This window comes from Oncorhynchus mykiss, chromosome 16 (genome assembly GCF_013265735.2).
Source record: "Oncorhynchus mykiss isolate Arlee chromosome 16, USDA_OmykA_1.1, whole genome shotgun sequence".
NCBI classification, from domain to species: Eukaryota; Metazoa; Chordata; class Actinopteri; order Salmoniformes; family Salmonidae; genus Oncorhynchus; species Oncorhynchus mykiss.
This window is the reverse complement of record NC_048580.1, coordinates 68,362,287-68,384,502: the sequence shown is the minus strand read 5'-3', so window position 1 is coordinate 68,384,502 and position 22,216 is coordinate 68,362,287. Positions and strand designations below refer to the sequence as shown.

The following is a 22,216-nucleotide window of genomic DNA, read 5'->3' as shown; positions in this document are numbered from 1 at the left end:
CAGCGTTTCTACAGGAAGAAGACTAATACCCGTGTTCTATCAAGATTATTGATGTATTTCAGGTTGTTCATGTAAAAGATCATGTGGTATCAATGACTTACCTGGTTAAATAAAGGCTAAATAAATTTAATGAATAAAATAATCCTGTTATTCTCTTTGTCACCCAGCTGTTTCCATCACAGCAATGCTTATTTTCACGACAATTTCATAAACATTAGACCATTTCGCCCACAGCGACTGTTATTCACTTTTGCACTGTGGAGACACTGTGATGAAATGAGAAAATACTTGCAATAGGGCTCTTACATTTGACATAGTATATTATTGTCTCAATGGTTGTATTGTTGTAATTGTGGACATTGGTCCCTTGTTGCTGTAGAGAAAATAATAGCCAACATAAAAATTCACATTTGAGGTTAGTGTGCTCTCCTTGGAGGTTACACAAAGCCTGTGGCACTGAGTCTGCAGGGGTGAGGCAGCCTTGAATGTTGTGTGTGTTTGTGTGCGTGTGCGTGTGCGTGTGTGGAAATGAGGGTATGAGAGTATGAGTGGGTGGGTGGGTAGAGAGGAAGCGGTGGAGAGGTAGAAAAAAGGAAGAAAAAAATGATTGTCTCATAAGCTTCCCTATAAAGCCAAGCAGTAAAAGAGTCAAACCTGCCTGTGTCTGTGCTGCTGGCTCGTCTGGACTGAGACCTTGGTCCAACACACATCCACACGGTACACAGGAACACAAGGAGAGAGGCGATAACTGAGGGCCAACTTCGACTTGCAGTCCCCTTGCGCTGGTGAGTTACCTGCTGGGCCTGTCTCATTGACAGTGTGATAGTGACAACCAAGAGGCATGTGCATGCTGTACTGTATGCCTGCGGATAAACTACAGATTGTCTTCAGCTTGTTATAATGTTTACCCCGTCATCATATCACTTGGAATTAACCTCACTTTTTCGCCCAGAACATGGAAGACTCGCTAGTCAGTCTGAGGCAGCGTTTCAGCCCAGCTGATGCACGGTTTCAGCTCAGTCTTCCATCCTTACAGTACGGCTTACGGTTATGTTCTGAGCTTCCTTACCATATTTTTGTTGTTATGTAATAATTATAAACTGGGTGGTTTGAGCCCTGAATGCTGATTGGCCTGCAGCCGTGGTATATCAGACCGCATATCACAGGTATGACAAAATATGTATTTTTACTGTTCTAATTATGTTGACAACCAGTTTATAATAGAAATAAGTCACCTGGGGGGGTTTGTGGTATGTCAAATCAAATCAAATCACGTTTTATTGGTCACATACACATGATTAGCAGATGTTATTGCGGGTGTAGAGAAATGCTTGTGCTTCTAGCTCTGACAGTGCAGCAGTATCTAACAAGTAGTCTAACTATTACACAACATATACCCAATACACACAAATCTAAGGAAAGGAATGGGATTAAGAATATATAGACTAAGATACAATAGAATAGTATGGAATACAGTATATATATATGAGATGGGTAATGCAGGATATATGTAGACATTATTAAAGTGACTAGTGTTCCATTTCTTAAAGTGGCCAGTGATTTCAAGTCTATGTATATAGGTCAGCAGCCTCTGACGTGCTAGTGATGGCTATTTAACAGTCTGATGGCCTTGAGATAGAAGCTGTCTTTCAGTCTCTTGATGCCAGCTTTGATGCACCTGTTCTGACCTGTACTGACCTTCTGGATGATAACGGGGTGAGCATATGGCCAATATCCACGGCTAAGAGCTGTATCCCAGCACTCCGCGTTGCATCGTGCTTAAGAACAGCCATTAGCCGTGGTATATTGGCCATATACCACAGCCCCTTGGGCCTTTTTGCTTAACTATAAATAAACACATCACCTCTTCATCATTTAATATTCTAATAGTCACTGAAGTCTTATTTATATTTTAAATGTTTCTATTTTTATTTGAAAAAAATATATATATTTTCTTTGAAAATGCTTTTGAGCTCATATCAAACTTGAAAGCTATTTACAGTGCTTTCAGAATGTATTCTCCTTTTGTTGTGTTACAGCCTGAATTACGTTGATGTATTTTTCTCACCCATCTACTCACAATACCCCATAATGACAAAGTGAAAACATGTTTTTAGAAATGTTGGCAAATTTAGAAAGAGTCTATACATTGTAGAAGCACCTTTGGCAGTGATTACAGCTGTGAGTCTTTCTGGGTAAGTCTCTAAGGGCTTTCCACACCTGGATTGTGCAACATTTGTCCATTATTATTTTCAAAATTCTTAAAACATCTGTCAAATTCGTTGTTGATCTTTTGCATTTTCAGGTCTTGCCATAGATTTTCAAGTAGATTTACCTGTACGTCAAAACTGTAACTCAGCCACTCAGGTACATTCACTGTATTCTTGCTAAGCAACTCCAGTGTAGATGTCGCCTTGTGTTGCCTTGTGTTTTAGGTTGTTGTGATGCTGAAAGGTGACTTCATCTCCCAGTGTCTGGTAGAAAGCAGACTGAACCAGGTTTCCTCTTGAATTCTGCCTGTGCTTAGTTAGCTTCATTCCATTTATTTTTTATTCTTGAAAAATTCCCCAGTCCTTAACGATGACAAACATACCCATAACATGATGCAGCCACCACTATGCTTGAAAATATGAAGAGTGGTACTCAGTGATGTGTTGCATTGGATTTTCCCCAAAAACATAACACTTTCCGGACAAAAAGTGAATTGCTTTGCCACATTTTTGCAGTATTAATTTAGTGCCTTGTTGCAAACAGGAAGCATGTTTTGGAATATTTGTATCTTGCACAGGCTCTCTTCTTTTCACTCTGTCAGTTAGGTTAGTATTGTGGAGTAACTACAATGTTGTTGATCCATCCTCAGATTTCTCCTATCACAGCCATTAAACTCTGTGACTGTTTTAAAGTCACCTTTGGCTCATAGCAATTGAGTCAGGAAGGACGCCTTTATCTTTGTAGTGACTGGGTGTATTGATACACCATCCAACGTGTAATGAATAACTTCACTTCAAAAGGAATATTCAATGTCTGCTTTTTTTATTTTTTATTACCCATCTACCAATAGATTAATTGGAATTCACTGCTTGACTGAGGGACCTTACAGATAAATTGTATGTGTGGCGTACAGAGATGAGGTAAGCATTCAAAATCATGTTAAACACTATTATTGCACACAGAGTGAGTCCATGCAACTTATTATGTGACTTGTTAAGCACATTTTCACTCTTGAACATACTTAGGCTCGCCACAACAAAGGGGTTCAATACTTATTGACTCAAGACATTTTATTTTTTCATTTTTCATTCATTAGTAAAAAATATATATATATTAATGAAAACCACTATTCCACGTTGACATTATGGGGTGTTGTGTAAATTCAGGCTGTAATACAACATTGGGAAAACGTGAAGGGATGTGAATACTTTCTTAAGGCACTGTACTTCTTCTGTACTTCTCTGAGATTATTTCTATTTCTTTTTTTGGTACGTTATTTATTTCTGTCATACAATCCCGCTTCAAGGTCTTCATCAGCAAATATACTGTATGCGAACGTTTATGTTAGTATGATGAATAAATCATTGCATATTTGCAGCTGCCTTGAGCCTAGAGTCACTGAGGAATGGCTCTACTGATTCACCTATTGGCAAAAAAAACAGCTTTACAACACCAGCTTTACAACACCAGCTTTACAATACCAGCTTTACAATACCAGCTTTACAACACCAGCTTTACAACATCAACTTTACAACACCAGCTTTACAACGCCAGCTTTACAACACCAGCTTTACAATACCAGCTTTACAACATCCACTTACAACATCCACTTTACAACACCAGCTTTACAACATCCACTTTACAACATCCACTTTACAACACTGACTTTACAATACCAGCTTTACAATACCAGCTTTACAATACCAGCTTTACAATACCAGCTTTACAACATCCACTTTACAACACCAGCTTTACAATACAAGCTTTACAACATCCACTTTACAACATCCACTTTACAACACCGACTTTACAATATCAGCTTTACAATACCAGCTTTACAATACCAGCTTTACAATACCAGCTTTACAACATCCACTTTACAACACCAGCTTTACAATGCCAGCTTTACAACATCCACTTTACAACACCAACTTTACAATACCGGCTTTACAACACCAGCTTTACAATACCAGCTTTACAATACCAGCTTTACAACATCCACTTTACAACACCAGCTTTACAATACCAGCTTTACAACACCTGCTTTACAATACCAGCTTTACAACACCAGCTTTACAATACCAGCTTTACAACACCAGCTTTACAACACCAGCTTTACAATACCAGCTTTACAATACCAGCTTTACAACATCAGCTTTACAATACCAGCTTTATAACACCAGCTTTACAACATCAGCTTTACAATACCAGCTTTACAATACCAGCTTTACAATACAACACCAGCTTTACAATATCAGCTTTACAATACAACACCAGCTTTACAACATCAGCTTTACAATACCAGCTTTACAATACCAGCTTTACAATACCAGCTTTACAATACCAGCTTTACAACACCAGCTTTACAATACCAGCTTTACAACACCAGCTTTACAATAACAGCTTTACGATACCAGCTTTACAACACCAGCTTTACAATACCAGCTTTACAACACCAGCTTTACAACACCAGCTTTACAACATCCACTTTACAACATCAGCTTTACAACATCAGCTTTACAATACCAGCTTTACAACATCCACTTTACAACACCAGCTTTACAACATCAGCTTTACAATACCAGCTTTACAATACCAGCTTTACAATACCAGCTTTACAATACCAGCTTTACAACACCAGCTTTACAACACCAGCTTTACAATACCAGCTTTACAACATCCGCTTCACACTACCAACTTTACAACATCCGCTTCACACTACCAGCTTTACAATACAAGCTTTACAACACCAACTTTACAATACCAGCTTTACAATACCAGCTTTACAATATCAGCTTTACAATACCAGCTTTACAATACCAGCTTTACAATATCAGCTTTACAATACCAGCTTTACAATACCAGCTTTACAATACCAGCTTTACAATACCAACTTTACAATACCAGCTTTACAATACCAGCTTTACAATACCAGCTTTACAATACCAGCTTTACAATACCAGCTTTACAACACCAGCTTTACAATACCAGCTTTACAATACCAGCTTTACAACAGCAGCTTTACAATATCAGCTTTACAATACCAGCTTTACAACACCAGCTTTACAATACCAGCTTTACAATACCAGCTTTACAATACCAGCTTTACAATACCAGCTTTACAACACCAGCTTTACAATACCAGCTTTACAACACCAGCTTTACAACACCAGCTTTACAACACAACACCAGCTTTACAATACCAGCTTTACAACACCAGCTTTACAACATTCTCCCCCTTCTTTTCCCTCCCGGAACTTCTCAGTGATTGATCCACTCTCACGTTTAGACATGTGCACCTGAAGCCAAAGAAGAGGCTAGCTATTAACATACTGAGTCACTGTGTCAAAAAGACTGCATGTCTGTGCCTGCTCACTCTCTACTTCTCACTGTGTTACTCTCTCTCTCCCTCTCTCTCTCTTTCTGTTTCTCACTGTGGTTGGTTCATGTCAATGGCAGACATTTCATTTGGTTTAGGATTACTCTGACATATTGACAGACCAGGATTCAGGTATGGATAGATCCTAGTTTAGCAACAATCAGGCAACAAAGGAGAGAAATGATGTCTGATGTTCTGAAAAATAAATGTTTAGTCAATGGTGTTTCTCTACTGCGTGTCATGTGTTGTGAATGTCAGTTTCAGGGGATGTGAGATCTTTCATTAACTGCTGTTCTTTTGACAAGAAGAGTTGACAAGTAGGGTGAAATATTTTAAATTCCATTTGAATTGAATTACTTTTGTGGTGTGTTCACTGTGTAGGCATAGTAAGGAAATAATGTGATCTCTCTCCCTCTCTCCCTCTCTCCCCCTCCCCCTCCCACTCCCCCTCTTTATTCTTCTCCATCTCTCCCTCCCTCCCACTCCCCCCCTCCCTCCCTCCCTCCCACCCTCTCCCTCTCTTTCTCTCTCCCTCCCTCCCTCCCCCTCTTTCTCGCTCTCCCCCTTCCTCTCTCTCTCTCTCTCTCTCTCTCCCTCTCTCTCTCTCTCTCTCTCTCTCTCTCTCTCTCTCTCTCGCTCTCTCCCCTCTCTCTCTCTCTCTCTCTCTCTCTCTCTCCCTCCCTCCTCCCCTCTCTCCCTTCCTCCCTCCCTATCTGTCTCTCTCTCTCTCCTGCCTCTTTGTCTCTCTCTGTCTCTCTCTCTGTCTCTGTCTCTCTCTCTCTCTCTCTGTCTTGGGATTGTTTTCACTAAATTCAACCAGTAATTCAACACAGCACCATGAGTGAGTCAGTAGAATCCACATCATCATCATCAACATCCCACCCTGTGGACAAAGACCAGTCAGCCTCCTGCCCTGCTGCCACAGCCCCTCGCAAAACAGTCCGTCTCCAGGAGAGGTACACACATCCATGATATTCAACTCACAGTACTGTCATCGAGGCCAGGATAAACTACAGTACCAGTCAAAAGTTTGGACACACCTACTCATTCAAGTTTTTTTTGTTTTTTTTACTATTTTTTACATTGTAGAATAATAGTGAAGATATTAAAACTATGAAATAACACGTATGGAACATGCAGTAACCAAAAAAGTGTTAAACAAATCAAAATATATTTTATGATAACCTATAAGTGATACATTACGTAAATGCATATAGAGTCTTTGATCGTTTTGTCCTCTCTGTGGTTCCAATCATCCTCAGACGGGGGTCCAATGTTTCCCTGGTGCTGGGCGTGAGCAGTCTCAGTCTGGAAGCAGTGGAGACCCTATGCTCCATCTCCACTCCCAGAGAGACCATCCTCCACCTGCTGAGGACCTCAACACGCCCTCTGACCCCCTCTCAGCTGCAGGAGGCGTCTGAAGAGACCAGCAGGCTGAACTCAGAGTACCAGGTTGGTATCTACTGTAACTGTTACTATATGCAGACAATTGACTGCAAGCAGGATCAAGTTGAATCTGGACCTTAAGCCTGTCCGTTTTTTCCAACAGAAAATTCCTCCAAACTTTGTGAATCCTTCAGAGCTGGATATTCCAGGACGTGCTTTAAAGGACAGATACAAGACCATACTGCCAAGTGAGTGACTAAGTAAAAATTGATAAGCATGAGTTGATAAATCCCGAAACACACTGGCACCCAGACAATATAATAACCTATGTATAAACTATAATCATGTTTAACCAGATCCTGAGACCCGTGTGTGTCTGAGGAACCCCGCAGCAGAGGAGGCGGGCGAGACTGAAAGATACATTAACGCTAACTACATAAAGGTTAGAACCACCTGTAATTTGTTTTTATTTGTGTTTAAGTTACGCAGACTTAAAGTCATTCTAGACCTTATGGGGATGAAGAAGTGTAAGTAGGTGAACATGAAGTCATGCAAAAAGGTCATAAAAATGTATATAAAAGGTTGTGTGAAAGTATAGCATACGCATTGCACAGAGGATGTTAAGGATGTGGAGAGTGATATAGTTGATTTACGTGGGTGTATCATGATGTCAACCAAGGAAACCCACAGGAAGTCAAAGTGGAAATGACACAGCCCCATATCTTGCTGTCGCCCACGCAGGGTTACAACGGTGCACCTAGCGCCTACATCGCCACCCAGGGCCCCATGCTCAACACCGTGCTTGACTTCTGGGAAATGGTGTGGCAGGAGAGATCCACCACCATTGTCATGATCACCAAGCTGAAGGAGAAGAAGGAGGTGAAATCCCATCCTGCTTCCATTTCTCTCCTAACCTCTAAAAGTCTAAGCCGTTGTGTGTGTGTGTGTGTATGTGTGTGTGTGGGGGGGGGGGTTCTACTACGCTAGTAGAGGTTGTTAAAACAATCCATATTTCAGCTTAGTAGAACACCCCCCCCCCCTTCTTTTAGCTATTTCATTTAGTTCATCTAGCTATTTGTTTTCTAATTTTAGGACCCCTTTATGTAAAACAAAAAATAAATATATATGTACATATACAGTTGAAGTCGGAAGTTTACATACACCTTAGCCAAATACATTTAAACTCAGTTTTTCACAATTCCTGACATTTAATCCTAATAAAAATTCCCTGTCTTAAGTCAGTTAGGATCACCACTTTATTTTAAGAATGTGAAATGTCAGAATAATAGTAGAGAGAATTATTTATTTCAGCTTTTATTTCTTTCATCACTTTAACTTCCTGACAGATGTCTTGAAATGTTGCTTCAATATATCTACATCATTTTCCTCCCTCATGAAGCTATCTATTTTGTGAAGTGCACCAGTCCCTCCTGCAGCAAAGCACACCCACAACATGATGCTGCCACCCCGTGCTTCACTGTTGAGATGGTTTTCTTCGGCTTGCAAGCGTCCCCTTTTTTCCTCCAAACATAATGATGGTCATTATGGCCAAACAGTTCTAATTTTGTTTGATGTATGATCTTTGTCCCCATGTGCAGTTGCAAACCATAGTCTGGCTTTTTTATGGCAGGTTTCGGAGCAGTAGCTTCTTCATTGCTGAGCGGCCTTTCAGGTTATGTCGATATAGGACTCGTTTTACTGTGGATAAAACTACTTTTGAACCAGCATCTTCACAAGGTCCTTTGCTGTTGTTCTGGGATTGATTTGCACTTTTTGCACCAAAGTACGTTCATCTCTAGGAGACAGAACGTGTCTCCTTCCTGAGCGGTATGACGGCTGTGTGGTCCCATGGTGTTTATACTTGCATACTATTGTTTGTGCAGATGAACGTGGTACCTTCAGGCGTTTGGAAATTGCTCCCAAGGATGAACCAGACTTGTGGAGGTCAACGATTTTATTTCTGAGGTCTTGGCTGATTTCTTTTCATTTTCCCATGATGTCAAGCAAAGAGGCACTGAGTTTGAAGGTAGTCCTTGAAATACATCCACATGTACACCTCCATTTGACTCAAATTATGTCAATTAGCCTATCAGAAACTTCTAAAGCCATGACATCATTTTCTGGAATTTTCCAAGCTGTTTAAAGGCACAGTCAACTTAGTGTATGTAAACTTCTGACCCACTGGAATTGTGATACAGTGAATTATAAGGGAAATGATCTGTCTGTAAACAATTGTTGGAAAAATGACTTATGTCATGCACAAAGTAGATGTCAAATCCATAGTTTGTTATCAGAAAATTTGTGGAGTGGTTGAAAAAACTAGTTTTAATGACTCCAACCTAAGTGTTTGTAATCTCAGACTTCAACTGTATATATATATATATATATATATATATATATACATTTTTTGGGGGATAAAATATTGAATTTGGCCTATTCTACTAAAGCCCATAGAAACACATCAATAAATGGCAACAAAGAGTCAAAAAATGTATCATAAGGAATAAGGTGTGTGAGAGTCTTTCTGTCGAGTGGTGCTATTAATTTGCATGGACGTTTTCGTGAGAAGACCAATTTTCAAGATGTCTCATGGACTGACAAACACCGCTGTGGCTCGGCCACCTTCCAACACAGATGGGATGTCTCCTGGTCTGACAAACACGGCTGTGGCTCGGCCACCTTCCACCACAGATGGGATGTCTCACCGCAGATGGGATGTCTCATGGTCTGACAAACACGGCTGTGGCTCGGCCACCTTCCACCACAGATGGGATGTCTCACCGCAGAGGGGATGTCTCCTGGTCTGACAAACACGGCTGTGGCTCGGCCACCTTCCAACACAGATGGGATGTCTCATGGTCTGACAAACACGGCTGTAGCTCGGCCACCTTCCACCGCAGATGGGATGTCTCATGGTCTGACAAACACGGCTGTAGCTCGGCCACCTTCCAACACAGATGGGATGTCTCATGGTCTGACAAACACGGCTGTAGCTCGGCCACCTTCCAACACAGATGGGATGTCTCCTGGTCTGACAAACACGGCTGTGGCTCGGCCACCTTCCACCACAGATGGGATGTCTCACCGCAGAGGGGATGTCTCCTGGTCTGACAAACACGGCTGTGGCTCGGCCACCTTCCACCGCAGATGGGATGTCTCCTGGTCTGACAAACACGGCTGTAGCTCGGCCACCTTCCAACACAGATGGGATGTCTCCTGGTCTGACAAACACGGCTGTGGCTCGGCCACCTTCCACCACAGATGGGATGTCTCCTGGTCTGACAAACACGGCTGTGGCTCGGCCACCTTCCACCACAGATGGGATGTCTCATGGTCTGACAAACACGGCTGTGGCTCGGCCACCTTCCACCACAGATGGGATGTCTCATGATCTGACAAACACCGCTGTAGCTCAGCCACCTTCCACCACAGATGGGATGTCTCCTGGTCTGACAAACACCGCTGTAGCTCAGCCACCTTCCACCACAGAGGGGATGTCTCATGGTCTGACAAACACCGCTGTGGCTCGGCCACCTTCCAACACAGATGGGATGTCTCATGGTCTGACAAACACGGCTGTAGCTCGGCCACCTTCCAACACAGATGGGATGTCTCCTGGTCTGACAAACACGGCTGTGGCTCGGCCACCTTCCACCACAGATGGGATGTCTCACCGCAGATGGGATGTCTCCTGGTCTGACAAACACGGCTGTAGCTCGGCCACCTTCCACCGCAGATGGGGAAGGCCGACATAGGCGGATGCAGTGGGTTGAGACGCACAGCCCATGTAAAAAGATATCTCTAGCTTAAACTGACAGATTTTGATGGGGATTTTCTTATTATGTTTCTTAGATTGATGCACGGGTGTGTCAATAAATCTTGAAGTCTAACCTCCTAACGGGTTTCCTTTGACAGACCCATTGGTGATAAAGCAGAGATGGTTTATAAAATCCTTGTTAGAGACTTTGGTTCATGTCTGAAGTATACAGAAAGTGTGTTCTGTGTTTCAGAAGTGTGAGCTTTACTGGCCAGAGAAGGAGGGCAGCTATGGCAGATTTGAGCTCAGAGTGGCCATTGTGAAAGAATGTGATGGCTACACAATTCGAGACACAATTATTCAGGTGAGATAGTAGGTTATTGTTGTCTGAACATCTCATAATGCCAGTAAAAGCTATGGGTTACACCAGTTTCAGAACTTCAACACTTCTGAATGAAAGAAGGGATGGATGGATGAATAAATGAATGCATGGATGGACCGATAAATGATTGAAGGGATGGATGGATGGATGGATGAATGAATGAATGAATGAATGGATGAATGGATGGGTGGATGAATGAATGAATGGATGGATGATGGATGGATGGATGGATGGATGGATTAATGAAGGGATGGATGGATGAATTAATGAAGGGATGGATGGATGAATGTAGGGATGGATGGATGGATGAATTAATGAAGGGATGGATGGATGAATGTAGGGATGGATGGATGAATTAATGAAGGGATGGATGAATGTAGGGATGGATGGATGAATGTAGGGATGGATGGATGGATGAATTAATGAAGGGATGGATGGATGAATGTAGGGATGGATGGATGAATTAATGAAGGGATGGATGAATGTAGGGATGGATGGATGAATTAATGAAGGGATGGATGGATGGATGGATGAATGAATTAATGAAGGGATGGATGGATGAATGTAGGGATGGATGGATGGATGAATGTAGGGATGGATGGATGAATGAATTTTGGGATGGATGGAATGATAGATGAAGGGATGTATGTATGAATGAAGGGATGGATGGATGGATGAACAAAGGGACGGATGGATGGATGGATGAATGAAGCAGTTAACTTACTAACAACAATGTGTCATACAGGTGGGCTCAGAGAGCAGGCAGGTGAGGCACTACTGGTACTCCACATGGCCAGACCACCAGACTCCAGACTGTACTGGACCTCTGCTCAGACTGGTGGTGGACGTGGAGGAACACAGGCAGTCCCACCCCGGCCTAGGAACCACCATTGTCCATTGCAGGTCCACACTAAAACAACCCTTAACACTGGCTCTCATCAACACAACCCTTAACACTGGCTCTCATTAACACAACCCTTAACACTGGCTCTCATCAACACAACCCTTAACACTGGCTCTCATCAACACAACCCTTAACACTGGCTCTCATTAACACACCCCTTAACACTGGCTCTCATTAACACAACCCTTAACACTGGCTCTCATCAACACAACCCTTAACACTGGCTCTCATTAACACACCCCTTAACACTGGCTCTCATTAACACAACCCTTAACACTGGCTCTCATTAACACAACCCTTAACACTGGCTCTCATCAACACAACCCTTAACACTGGCTCTCATCAACACAACCCTTAACACTGGCTCTCATCAACACAACCCTTAACACTGGCTCTCATCAACACAACCCTTAACACTGGCTCTCATTAACACAACCCTTAACACTGGCTCTCATCAACACAACCCTTAACACTGGCTCTCATTAACACACCCCTTAACACTGGCTCTCATTAACACAACCCTTAACACTGGCTCTCATCAACACAACCCTTAACACTGGCTCTCATCAACACAACCCTTAACACTGGCTCTCATTAACACAACCCTTAACACTGGCTCTCATCAACACAACCCTTAACACTGGCTCTCATCAACACAACCCTTAACACTGGCTCTCATCAACACAACCCTTAACACTGGCTCTCATCAACACAACCCTTAACACTGGCTCTCATCAACACAACCCTTAACACTGGCTCTCATCAACACAACCCTTAACACTGGCTCTCATTAACACAACCCTTAACACTGGCTCTCATCAACACAACCCTTAACACGAGCTGTCATTAACTGTCACTTTGATAAATGTGAGAGAACTAACATTGGCATATGTTATAGAATGTCCTTGATAAGAAAATAGTCTGAGGCTAATTGAACGGTTCTCGCTTCCAGCGTGTTTATACAGTATATATACAAAAGTATGTGGACACCCTTAAGGGAGGCTCCATTTCACATACCATGTCAGTCAGAATTAAATTCTTACAATGATGATTTACCGTGACTAGCTTGAGTTCACTTACTGACGACAAAAGGTGAATGCTATGGAATTCATTTTGTTTTGTGTCCGATCCGTGTATGTTCTGTATGTGGACTGTGTATTGCAGGCAAATACTGTAGCAGAGGCTGGAGAATAGATACATGTCCTTTCCAACAAGTCAGTTCGTCAAATTTCTGCTCTGCTAATTTAGGACCGTTGTCTGGAGACTCTCAGGATTTCCAATGTCTCCATCACGTGTTTCTCTGTCTGTGTTGTTTATTATAAGACCCCTGGCTGCCTTCACATTCCTTTCACATTTTAAAAAGGGGTGACTAGTAGAACAAGTTGTCAGGAGGATCCGGGTTGGAGTCAGACATGCTGTGACTCTACTTGACTTAATTTGTCATATGCTCTCCACTACAGTGCAGGGATTGGTAGAACAGGTTGTCAGGAGGATCAGGTTGGAGTCAGACATGCTGTGACTCTACTTGACTTAATTTGTCATATGCTCTCCACTACAGTGCAGGGATTGGTAGAACAGGTTGTTTCATCGCCAGCAGCATTGGATGCCTGCAGCTAAAACACACCAGTAAGGCTGACGTGCTCGGAATCGTCTGCAAGCTACGCCTCGACAGGTACTAGCTACTACACACTGCCCTGCTGCTGCCCTGCTGCTGGTAGTAAAACGCCAAGCACATTTCAATCAAACTCTGTTTCTATCAAGTAAACTATCAAGTGAGCACCTTGCTTCTAACAATGCATTTGAAATTTGTCTTGAGTTATTTAAAAAGTGCTGTAGTGATAGGGATCTCAGATGCGGAGCTTGGGGATGCTGCTCCTTCACTCTCTGCCGCTCTGTGTTGCTCTTTGGGGTTTTAGGCTGGGTATCTGTAAAGCACTTTGTGACAACTGCTGATGTAAAAAATGCTTTATAAAATAAATGTGATTGATTGATTGTTTGTTTTGTCAGGGGTGGTATGATACAGACCAGTGAACAGTACCAGTTCCTGTACCTTACCCTGGCCCAGTACAGCCGACAGCTGGTGAACACAGACTGTGGCTCAGAGAGCCCTGTCTCTGTCCCTGTCCAGACTGGCAGTACTACAGGAGAAACGCGGTGACAGAGAAAGCCCAGCTGAAGCTCTGTCTTTCTGTATGGGAGAACAAGCTTCTGGAACTCTGTCTTTCTGTATGGGAGAACAAGATTCTGGAACTCTGTCTTTCTGTATGGGAGAACAAGATTCTGGAACTCTGTCTTTCTGTATGGGAGAACAAGCTTCTGGAACTCTGCTCATGTGCTGTCTGTGGCAATCTCATCCCCTTGACTGTGACAGTTATTGCAGCATTTTTATGGACACGTGGGACTGGTTTGAATTGTATTGAAATTCATGAATAATCATTTTGTCCATATTTGCTACCCTGATAATAAATATGTTATGCCCTTGGCTTTAATTAATTGCAGTCTATTTGACATTCTGAAGACAAAATACATATACCACAGTTCAAATGTTTGGGATCACTTAGAAATGTCCTTGTTTTTGAAAGAAAAGCAAATGTTTTTGTCCATTAAATTAACATAAAATTGATCAGATATACAGTGTAGATATTGTTGATGTTGTAAATGACTATTGCAGCTGGAAACGGCAGATTTTTAATGGAAAACACCAGTCTCAACGTCAACAGCAAAGAGACGACTCCGGCATGCTGGCCTAGGCAGAGTTCCTCTTTCCAGTGTCTGTGTTCTTTTGCCCATCTCAATCTATTATTTTTATTGGCCAGTCTGAGATATGTATTTTTCTTTGCAACTCTGCCTAGAAGACCAGCATTCCGGAGTTGCCACTTCACTGTTGACGTTGGTGTTTTGCGGGTACTATTTAATGAAGCTGCCAGTTGAGGACTTGTGAGGCGTCTGTTTCTCAAACTAGACACTCTAATGTACTTGTCCTCTTGCTCAGTTGTGCACCGGGGCCTCCCACTCCTCTTTCTATTCTGGTTAGAGCCCGTTTGCTCTGTTCTGTGAAGGGAGTCGTACACAGCGTTGTACGAGATCTTCAGTTTCTTGGCAATTTCTCGCATGGAATAGCCTTCATTTCTCAGAGCAAGAATAGACTGATGAGTTTCAGAAGAAAGGTCTTTGTTTCTGGCCATTTTGAGCCTGTATCAAACCCACAAATGCTGATGCTCATGATACTCAACTAGTCTAAAGAAGGACAGTTTTTTTGCTTCTTTAATCAGAACAACAGTTTTCAGCTGTGCTAACATAATTGCAAAAGTGTTTTCTAATGATAAATTAGCCGTTTAAATTGAGAAACTTGGATTAGCTAACATAACGTGCCATTGGAACACAGGAGTGATAGTTGCTGATAATGGGCCTCTGTGCGCCTATGTAGATATTCCATTAAAAATCAGCCATTTCCAGCTATAATAGTCATTTATAACATTAACAATGTCTACACTGTATTTCTGATCAATTTAATGTTATTTTAATGGACAAAAAATTTGCTTTTCTTTCAAAAACAGGGACGTTTCTAAGTGACCCCAAACTTTTGAACGGTAGTGTAGTAGGTTATAATTTATTGTTTTTCTAGGTTCCAGGTTGATTTGCTAATTGATTAATAAATACATATTTATATGTAAAACAGAATTGATCAATAAATGTTGATATGTAAAACCGAAAGTGAAATGCAGAAGAGCTACGGTGACGATCCCCGTCTCTCCAGCAGAGGGCAAGTGTCGTGAATTGAGAACATAATTTGCGGTGAGTCCCTCTTTATCGAGCGCCTCTCTCACTTGGTGTTTCTGATTAGCATCATGGCAGCAACATTAGAGTCCCGGAAGCAACATCGAGAACTCCGGTTTTCTGATTTTGCCTTCAAAATAAAAGTCTGCAGTAAAACGCTATGCGTATGATACGAAATCAATCATTTGTGCAGCTTTGCAGAGAGCATAATGTTAAAATAGTGTTACAAAATTATAACTACATCAATCTAAACTAAAGAGAATTGCTTCTTTATATGTGATAAATAATATTAAACGTTGGAGCACATTGAGAAATGGCTGAATCTTAAGTAAATATATTGTACAGACCCTATTGATCTAGCACTAGAGTCTACATACAGTATATGGTGTTATTTCTGATTGTGGTCTAAATACCCAGCAGCACTTTCTACTCCACTCATTCCATTGCTCCCAATGCAATACACTGTAGGGCTATAAATTACATATTGCCTTATAGAGAAAAAAACTATTCTGTGCCGATGTAAAAGTGGGGTTGGGAGTACTGAGTAGGATCTGAAGAATGTGGTGGTGTCATTTCATGGAGCTCTGAATATACAGAGTTTTGCTGTCCTAATAGTCTTTGCTCTATAAGCCAATATGTACTGCATGTACAGTGATTCATATTGGGGCTATTTATTTCACTTTGGAACATTTAATGGAAATGTTACTTAAATATGAAAAAATGTGAATCATTGGTAACGTTTAGACAATTATTTGTCATATACCATGAATAAATACAGGATAACAGTGGTAAACCTGATCACTGACAACGATGAGACAGTCTATAGGGAGGAGGTCAGAGACCTGGCAGTGTGATGCCAGGACAACAACCTCTCTCTCAATGTGATCAAGACAGGAGATGATTGTGGACTACAGTAAAAGGAGGACTGAGCACGCCCCCATTCTCATCGACAGGGCTGTAGTTGAGCAGGTTGAGAGCTTCAAGTTCCTTGGTGTCCACATCAACAACAAACTATCATGGTCCAAACACACCAAGACAGTCATGAAGAGGGCACGACAACATTGCATTGTTGGTTAAGGGCTTGTAATAATTTCACGGTAAGGTCTTCTTCACCTGTTGTATTCGGCGCATGTGACAAATAACATATGATTTGATATTGTGACACGTGGGGGACTTTTGTTTTGAAAATAATCCGAAATTGCGTGACCAGAAGTACTTTTTTAATGTTGCTGACGAGACGCTGATGCAAATACTTGTTTGTGGCTGATGCGATTCTGAAACCCCACCCAATGAGGAAGAACAACCCTTAACAGGGGGGGTTCCACTAGTTACCACAGCCACAAAGTCAGAATGGTATTTTTCGAAAAAATTAATGAAAACAAAAATGTGCTTTTTGGTGTTAATTTTAGTTTAGACATACGGTTAGCATGTGGTTAAGGTTATGGTTAAGGTTAGGCTTAAAATCACACGTTAAGAACATAAATTGTATAAATGGGCAGGGTTTATGACTTTGTGGCTGTAGTAACCAGTGACGACCCTTGTCAGGCAGGAAAAGACAAACAGGGAGGAAGGAGGCGTAGTAAACAAGGCAGATAACTACAACTTACTTAAAAAATAACAGTGCCAATACTTGCGCACAACAGTTTGTTTGGTGAATATTCACGATAGGCACGTTATTCCACCGTTAGTAATACATCCTGTACCCTGTGTTGTCACTGCAAGCTAGATAGTTAGCTAGACAAACTTGTCGCTAGCAGGCTAACAGGCTCCAGTTCCAGTAGCAGTGCCATCACAACGCGCCCAGGATGATCGCATTGATCAACAAGCTCCTTGACTGGTTCAAAGCACTGTTTTGGAAGGAAGAGATGGAGTTAACATTGGTGGGACTCCAGTATTCGGGCAAGACAACTTTCGTTAACGTGATCGCGGTACGGTCAATCTGCTGTCTTCTGATGGTGTCCGTTGTTGTTAAACAGATCGAGATGTTTGCTCGTGTTAACTAGCACCTGCTAGTTAACCATGTTTATATGTTTCAATCGTGTTTCTGTAACCTGATGTTTTGTAATGATACTATAGCTAGCTGGTAAACTAGCTGGCTCTGTGTGGTCCCAGACATGCTCGGGCGGTGGCGATCATCCTAGCTAGTTTGGTTAGCTAACGACAACATGCACATGAGGCATGAAGCAGTATAACGTTAGTCCATCATCACTCATCATCACATCTGTCTAGTCAAGACAATCCGGTGTATTCATTCAGTTCACTTGATGTGCATTCAATCTTGTCTGTGTCTTCTCTCTTTCCTGAATTGACTAGGATAACAGTTTTATGAGCAACATTACCATATTTCAGTACATATTTTATTAACCATAACTAGTTGCCAGGCCCCAGTTGTTTTTTTTTTAAAATAAGTCATTTATCTGGATTTTGGCTATCAAATACTATTAAATTCATAGAAATGTAATTAATAGAACAGGAGTCCCCATTCAAGTCAATAAATCAACTGTTCTATTCTTTCTGTGAATTAACCCTATCTGAGAGAACTTTTGAAAAACTGGGCCCAGATGATTTGAACAACTTAAAATGTAACCCCCCTTTGTTCTTTCCCCTTGCTTTGCAGTCGGGTCAGTTCAGCGAAGACATGATTCCCACAGTGGGCTTCAACATGAGGAAGATCACCAAGGGAAATGTCACCATCAAGGTCCGTATACTGCCAGGTTCGAGGTCAGGCCACTTCATGGTCATCTCTTGATTCATGTCTTATTTGCTTACAGAGGGAGTAGTATGAAGTGGAGGGGGTGATCTTGGATGGTCCCTGTGATTGACTGTGACTCACTTAAGCTATTTTATTAATTGTGAAAGGTTGAAAACTGATTAGCTATGCCGTGTCAATGCTGTGCTGATGTTTTGATGTCATTCTTCTTAGCTGTGGGATATCGGCGGTCAGCCTCGATTCAGGAGCATGTGGGAGCGATACTGCAGAGGAGTCAGTGCCATTGTGTGAGTAACAGCATCCTCCCAGTCCCTTGTGCAGGGAGTGGTCAATTATATTGGTAGCTTATTTCAAATAAGGCTATTTATTGTAACTTTTGAAACCATATCATTTTTAAGGTACATGGTTGATGCAGCTGACCCAGAGAAGACAGAGGCGTCTAAAAATGAACTACACAACTTGTTGGACAAGCCCCAGCTCCAGGGTATTCCTGTGAGTACCCCCCCCCCCCCCCCCCCCCATACAGTGCTAGCTGATCTAGTAGCTACAGTAGGTCTACTACTGGACTTTGTCCAACGTTCCGGTGTTTCCTATGCTACTGCTTGGTCTTGTCATGCAGGGCTCCCCTTGACTGTCTAAAGAACGATTCAATACTAATGTTTCCCCCTCACAGGTTCTTGTCTTGGGGAATAAGAGGGATCTTCCTGGGGCGCTTGATGAGAAGGAGCTGATTGAGAGAATGTAAGAATCAGCTCTCTCTGTCTTGTCTGTCTGTCTGTGTCTCTCTTTCTCTCTTTTTCTCTGTGATGCTCATGTCTCCTCTGTGGTCCACAGGAACCTCTCGGCCATCCAAGACAGAGAGATCTGCTGTTACTCCATCTCCTGCAAGGAAAAGGACAACATCGGTAAGAATCTGACGTCTGACTTGTTCTAGCTTGTATCACAGAAAATGTTACCTTTTTAGTTTTCCTGTGTATTTCATGGCATTTAAACATCTGTTATTTCACCTCCAGATATCACGCTACAGTGGCTGATCCAGCACTCCAGAACCAAGCGGAGCACTTCATGAGAACCTCATCTCAAGACACAGGCCGTCACCTGTCCCAATTCCCCTGCCCTCTGTCCTCCCCAGCCTGTCCATCCTCCTTTTCTTTGGATGACCCTCTCTTGCCAATACCCCCCCCCCCCCCCCGCCTGCAGTGTTCATTTTATTTTTGTAATATAACACTTCTTGTGACCTATGACCTCTGATGGACAAAGTGGTACTTAGCGTCCCTGATGTTCATATGTCATACTTCACCATCTCTGTTGATATCGAGGTTTATATTCAACTGATCCAGAGACAGGTCAGAGTACTGTACAGTACATAACCTCTGTTCCCAATAGGTAGAGAAGACTGGAGTCTGAACACTGCATCACTTAGCAGCTTCAAAGTCAACTTTACCACACTGATATCACATTTCAAACAGTATTTATGTCTTAGACCAGTGGTTCCCAACCTTTCTCTGTTAATGTGCCATCAACTGAATTTTTCTCTGCCCAGAGTACCCCTGATGTACCCCGTGTATATTTTACCAGAAAGCCTATGTTTTCATGGATCTTCAATTACCCCCTGTGGGTAGGCCAGGTACCCCCTGTGGGTAGTGTCCCTGGTTGGGAACCACTGTCTTTGACCATAGTCCTATTACTTCCCAACGACAGTGGTACTGTGTGTAATGATACTCTATGTACCTTTTGAAGGGGGAGTGTTACAACATTTGATTGAAATACTTGGGAGTTTGCACAAGTCTCTCCATTTCTCTTTTTCTTTATAAGGCTAATGGGAGGTGTTGTTAAAGATGTCCTTGATGTAATCTCTATTGTGATTATATATATATATATACATTTGCATTATGTCATCTTCTCTGTCTGTTGCTTGTCCTGACACACGTTTGGTAGTTTAGAAACAGCAGGAAGATTTTCTTTAAAGTAAGCAACATGGACAATTTTAATTTCCATTAGCCATGTCAATGGGCAAGCATTATCTGCACATTATTTACAAACAAAATATCAATGTTTAGATTTATGCATCCTTCTTTTCCCATTTCCTGTCATTGATTTATATCATTATGCAATAGCTCCTTTCCACCCAGTAATGTACAGCTACTATTTGACCAGTTTTCATGTCATTACAGGATCATGAATAACCCATTTAGAAATTGAAAATCTGTGATAAAGAAGTCCCCCCCCCCCCCCCCAGATAAATTGAGATTATACAGGTGTCAGCCAATATAATCTAGGTGTTGGAAATTTCATATTAACTAACGATGAAGGCTTCTGTCTTAATTTTGTATTTAACTTCCATGTCTATGATATATTACCTCCGACATGGCCAATGTAACCATTGACAACCGCAACAACATCTCTGCTTTTTTGTTTGCATGCTGGGGCATAAGTATTTGTGGGATCTTTGAGAATTAACTATAAAACCTTTTTTTTTTTTATGGCAAATATAGTAAATACTATATCTGCTTTAACCTGTTTGTACATTATTGTTTCAATTAAGTTGATGATTGTGTTTTTAATAGGATATGCTTATGTATGATAACTAAAAACATTGGTGAAAACCACTTTCTACATGGTCTGCAGAATTCATATGATTGTTGCCACACAGGGCTCACAGTGGCTTTAGATTGTTAATGATGGTTGGTGCTTTTCATGTGGTGTCATGTGTATGTTTGTCTGGCTGTTTTCATGTATATGAAAGAATCAATGTGGGAGAAGACGTAGTGTTTTGGTTGTTCTCTAATTAAAGGATCCATGCCACGGCACTCGTCACAACCTGAGGAAAAGTGCCTCTCATTTCTAATCACTCCAGTCAATGTGGAAAATAGCTGTGGCTCCGACCAACTGCTACCTCTGAGAATTGCACTTCCCATGACCAGTGCGGCTAAAGGTGCAATCTACAGTTATTATATCAATTTTTGGACTTGTAAATTAATTAAATACACCCATTGTTTCTGGAAGAATATATCACAAATGCCTCATGACCTTAGTTCAACTGTCGTACCTCATCAGAACCCAAAATAGAAGCTTCTTTTACTCCATTGTTTGTCAACATTTTTAAATATTATAATAAAAATCATTTAAAAAAGTAAATCTCAACAAACACTGTATAGCCTTAAAACATGCTTAAAAATCTAATTCTGATATACAGTGGGGAGAACAAGTATTTGATACACTGCCGATTCTGCAGGTTTTCCTACTTACAAAGCATGTAGAGGTCTGTCATTTTTATCATAGGTACACTTCAACTGTGAGAGACGGAATCTCAATAATCCAGAAAATCACATTGTATGATTTTTAAGTAATTAATTTGCATTTTATTGCATGACGTAAGTATTTGATCACCTACCAACAAGTAAGAATTCCGGCTCTCACAGACTTGTTAGTTTTTCTTAAAGATGCCCCCCTGTTCTCCACTCATTACCTGTATTAACTGCACCTGTTTGAACTCATTACCTGTATAAAAGACACCTGTCCACACACTCAATCAAACAGACTCAAACCTCTCCACAATGGCCAAGACCAAAGAGCTGTGTAAGGACATCAGGGATAAAATTGTAGACCTGCACAAGGCTGGGATGGGCTACAGGACAATAGGCAAGCAGCTTGGTGAGAAGGCAACAACTGTTGGCGCAATTATTAGAAAATGGAAGAAGTTCAAGATG

At 41.6% G+C, this 22,216-nt stretch overlaps 2 protein-coding genes across 7 annotated transcripts; both read left to right on the top strand.

Annotated features, from left to right (window-relative positions):
• The first annotated feature begins 594 nt into the window (after positions 1-594).
• LOC110491166 (tyrosine-protein phosphatase non-receptor type 7) lies at positions 595-14,508 on the top strand. 6 transcript variants are annotated; one of them, XM_036947635.1, is made up of 11 exons: positions 5,509-5,722; positions 5,849-5,907; positions 6,411-6,546; positions 6,853-7,042; positions 7,140-7,224; positions 7,333-7,418; positions 7,718-7,855; positions 10,987-11,097; positions 11,861-12,018; positions 13,578-13,691; positions 14,027-14,508. In XM_036947635.1, exons 3-11 carry the CDS (start codon positions 6,428-6,430, stop codon positions 14,175-14,177), a joined length of 1,152 nt encoding a protein of 383 aa, XP_036803530.1. In that variant the 5' UTR covers positions 5,509-5,722; positions 5,849-5,907; positions 6,411-6,427; the 3' UTR covers positions 14,178-14,508. The 6 variants fall into 6 exon arrangements, 4 of the variants coding, with proteins under 4 accessions (XP_036803528.1, XP_036803532.1, XP_036803530.1 ...); XR_005036606.1 differs by lacking the exons at positions 5,509-5,722; positions 5,849-5,907 and adding an exon at positions 595-785 and having other exon boundaries at positions 13,480-13,691; positions 14,027-14,371; XM_036947633.1 differs by lacking the exons at positions 5,509-5,722; positions 5,849-5,907 and adding an exon at positions 596-785.
• A 2,597-nt stretch (positions 14,509-17,105) lies between these two features.
• LOC110492621 (ADP-ribosylation factor-like protein 8A) lies at positions 17,106-21,329 on the top strand. Its single transcript, XM_021567048.2, has 7 exons — positions 17,106-17,724; positions 18,414-18,494; positions 18,720-18,793; positions 18,905-18,998; positions 19,180-19,247; positions 19,341-19,411; positions 19,520-21,329. The coding sequence occupies exons 1-7, from the start codon at positions 17,602-17,604 to the stop codon at positions 19,573-19,575; spliced, it is 567 nt and encodes a 188-aa protein (XP_021422723.1). The 5' UTR covers positions 17,106-17,601; the 3' UTR covers positions 19,576-21,329.
• Positions 21,330-22,216: the final 887 nt, after the last annotated feature.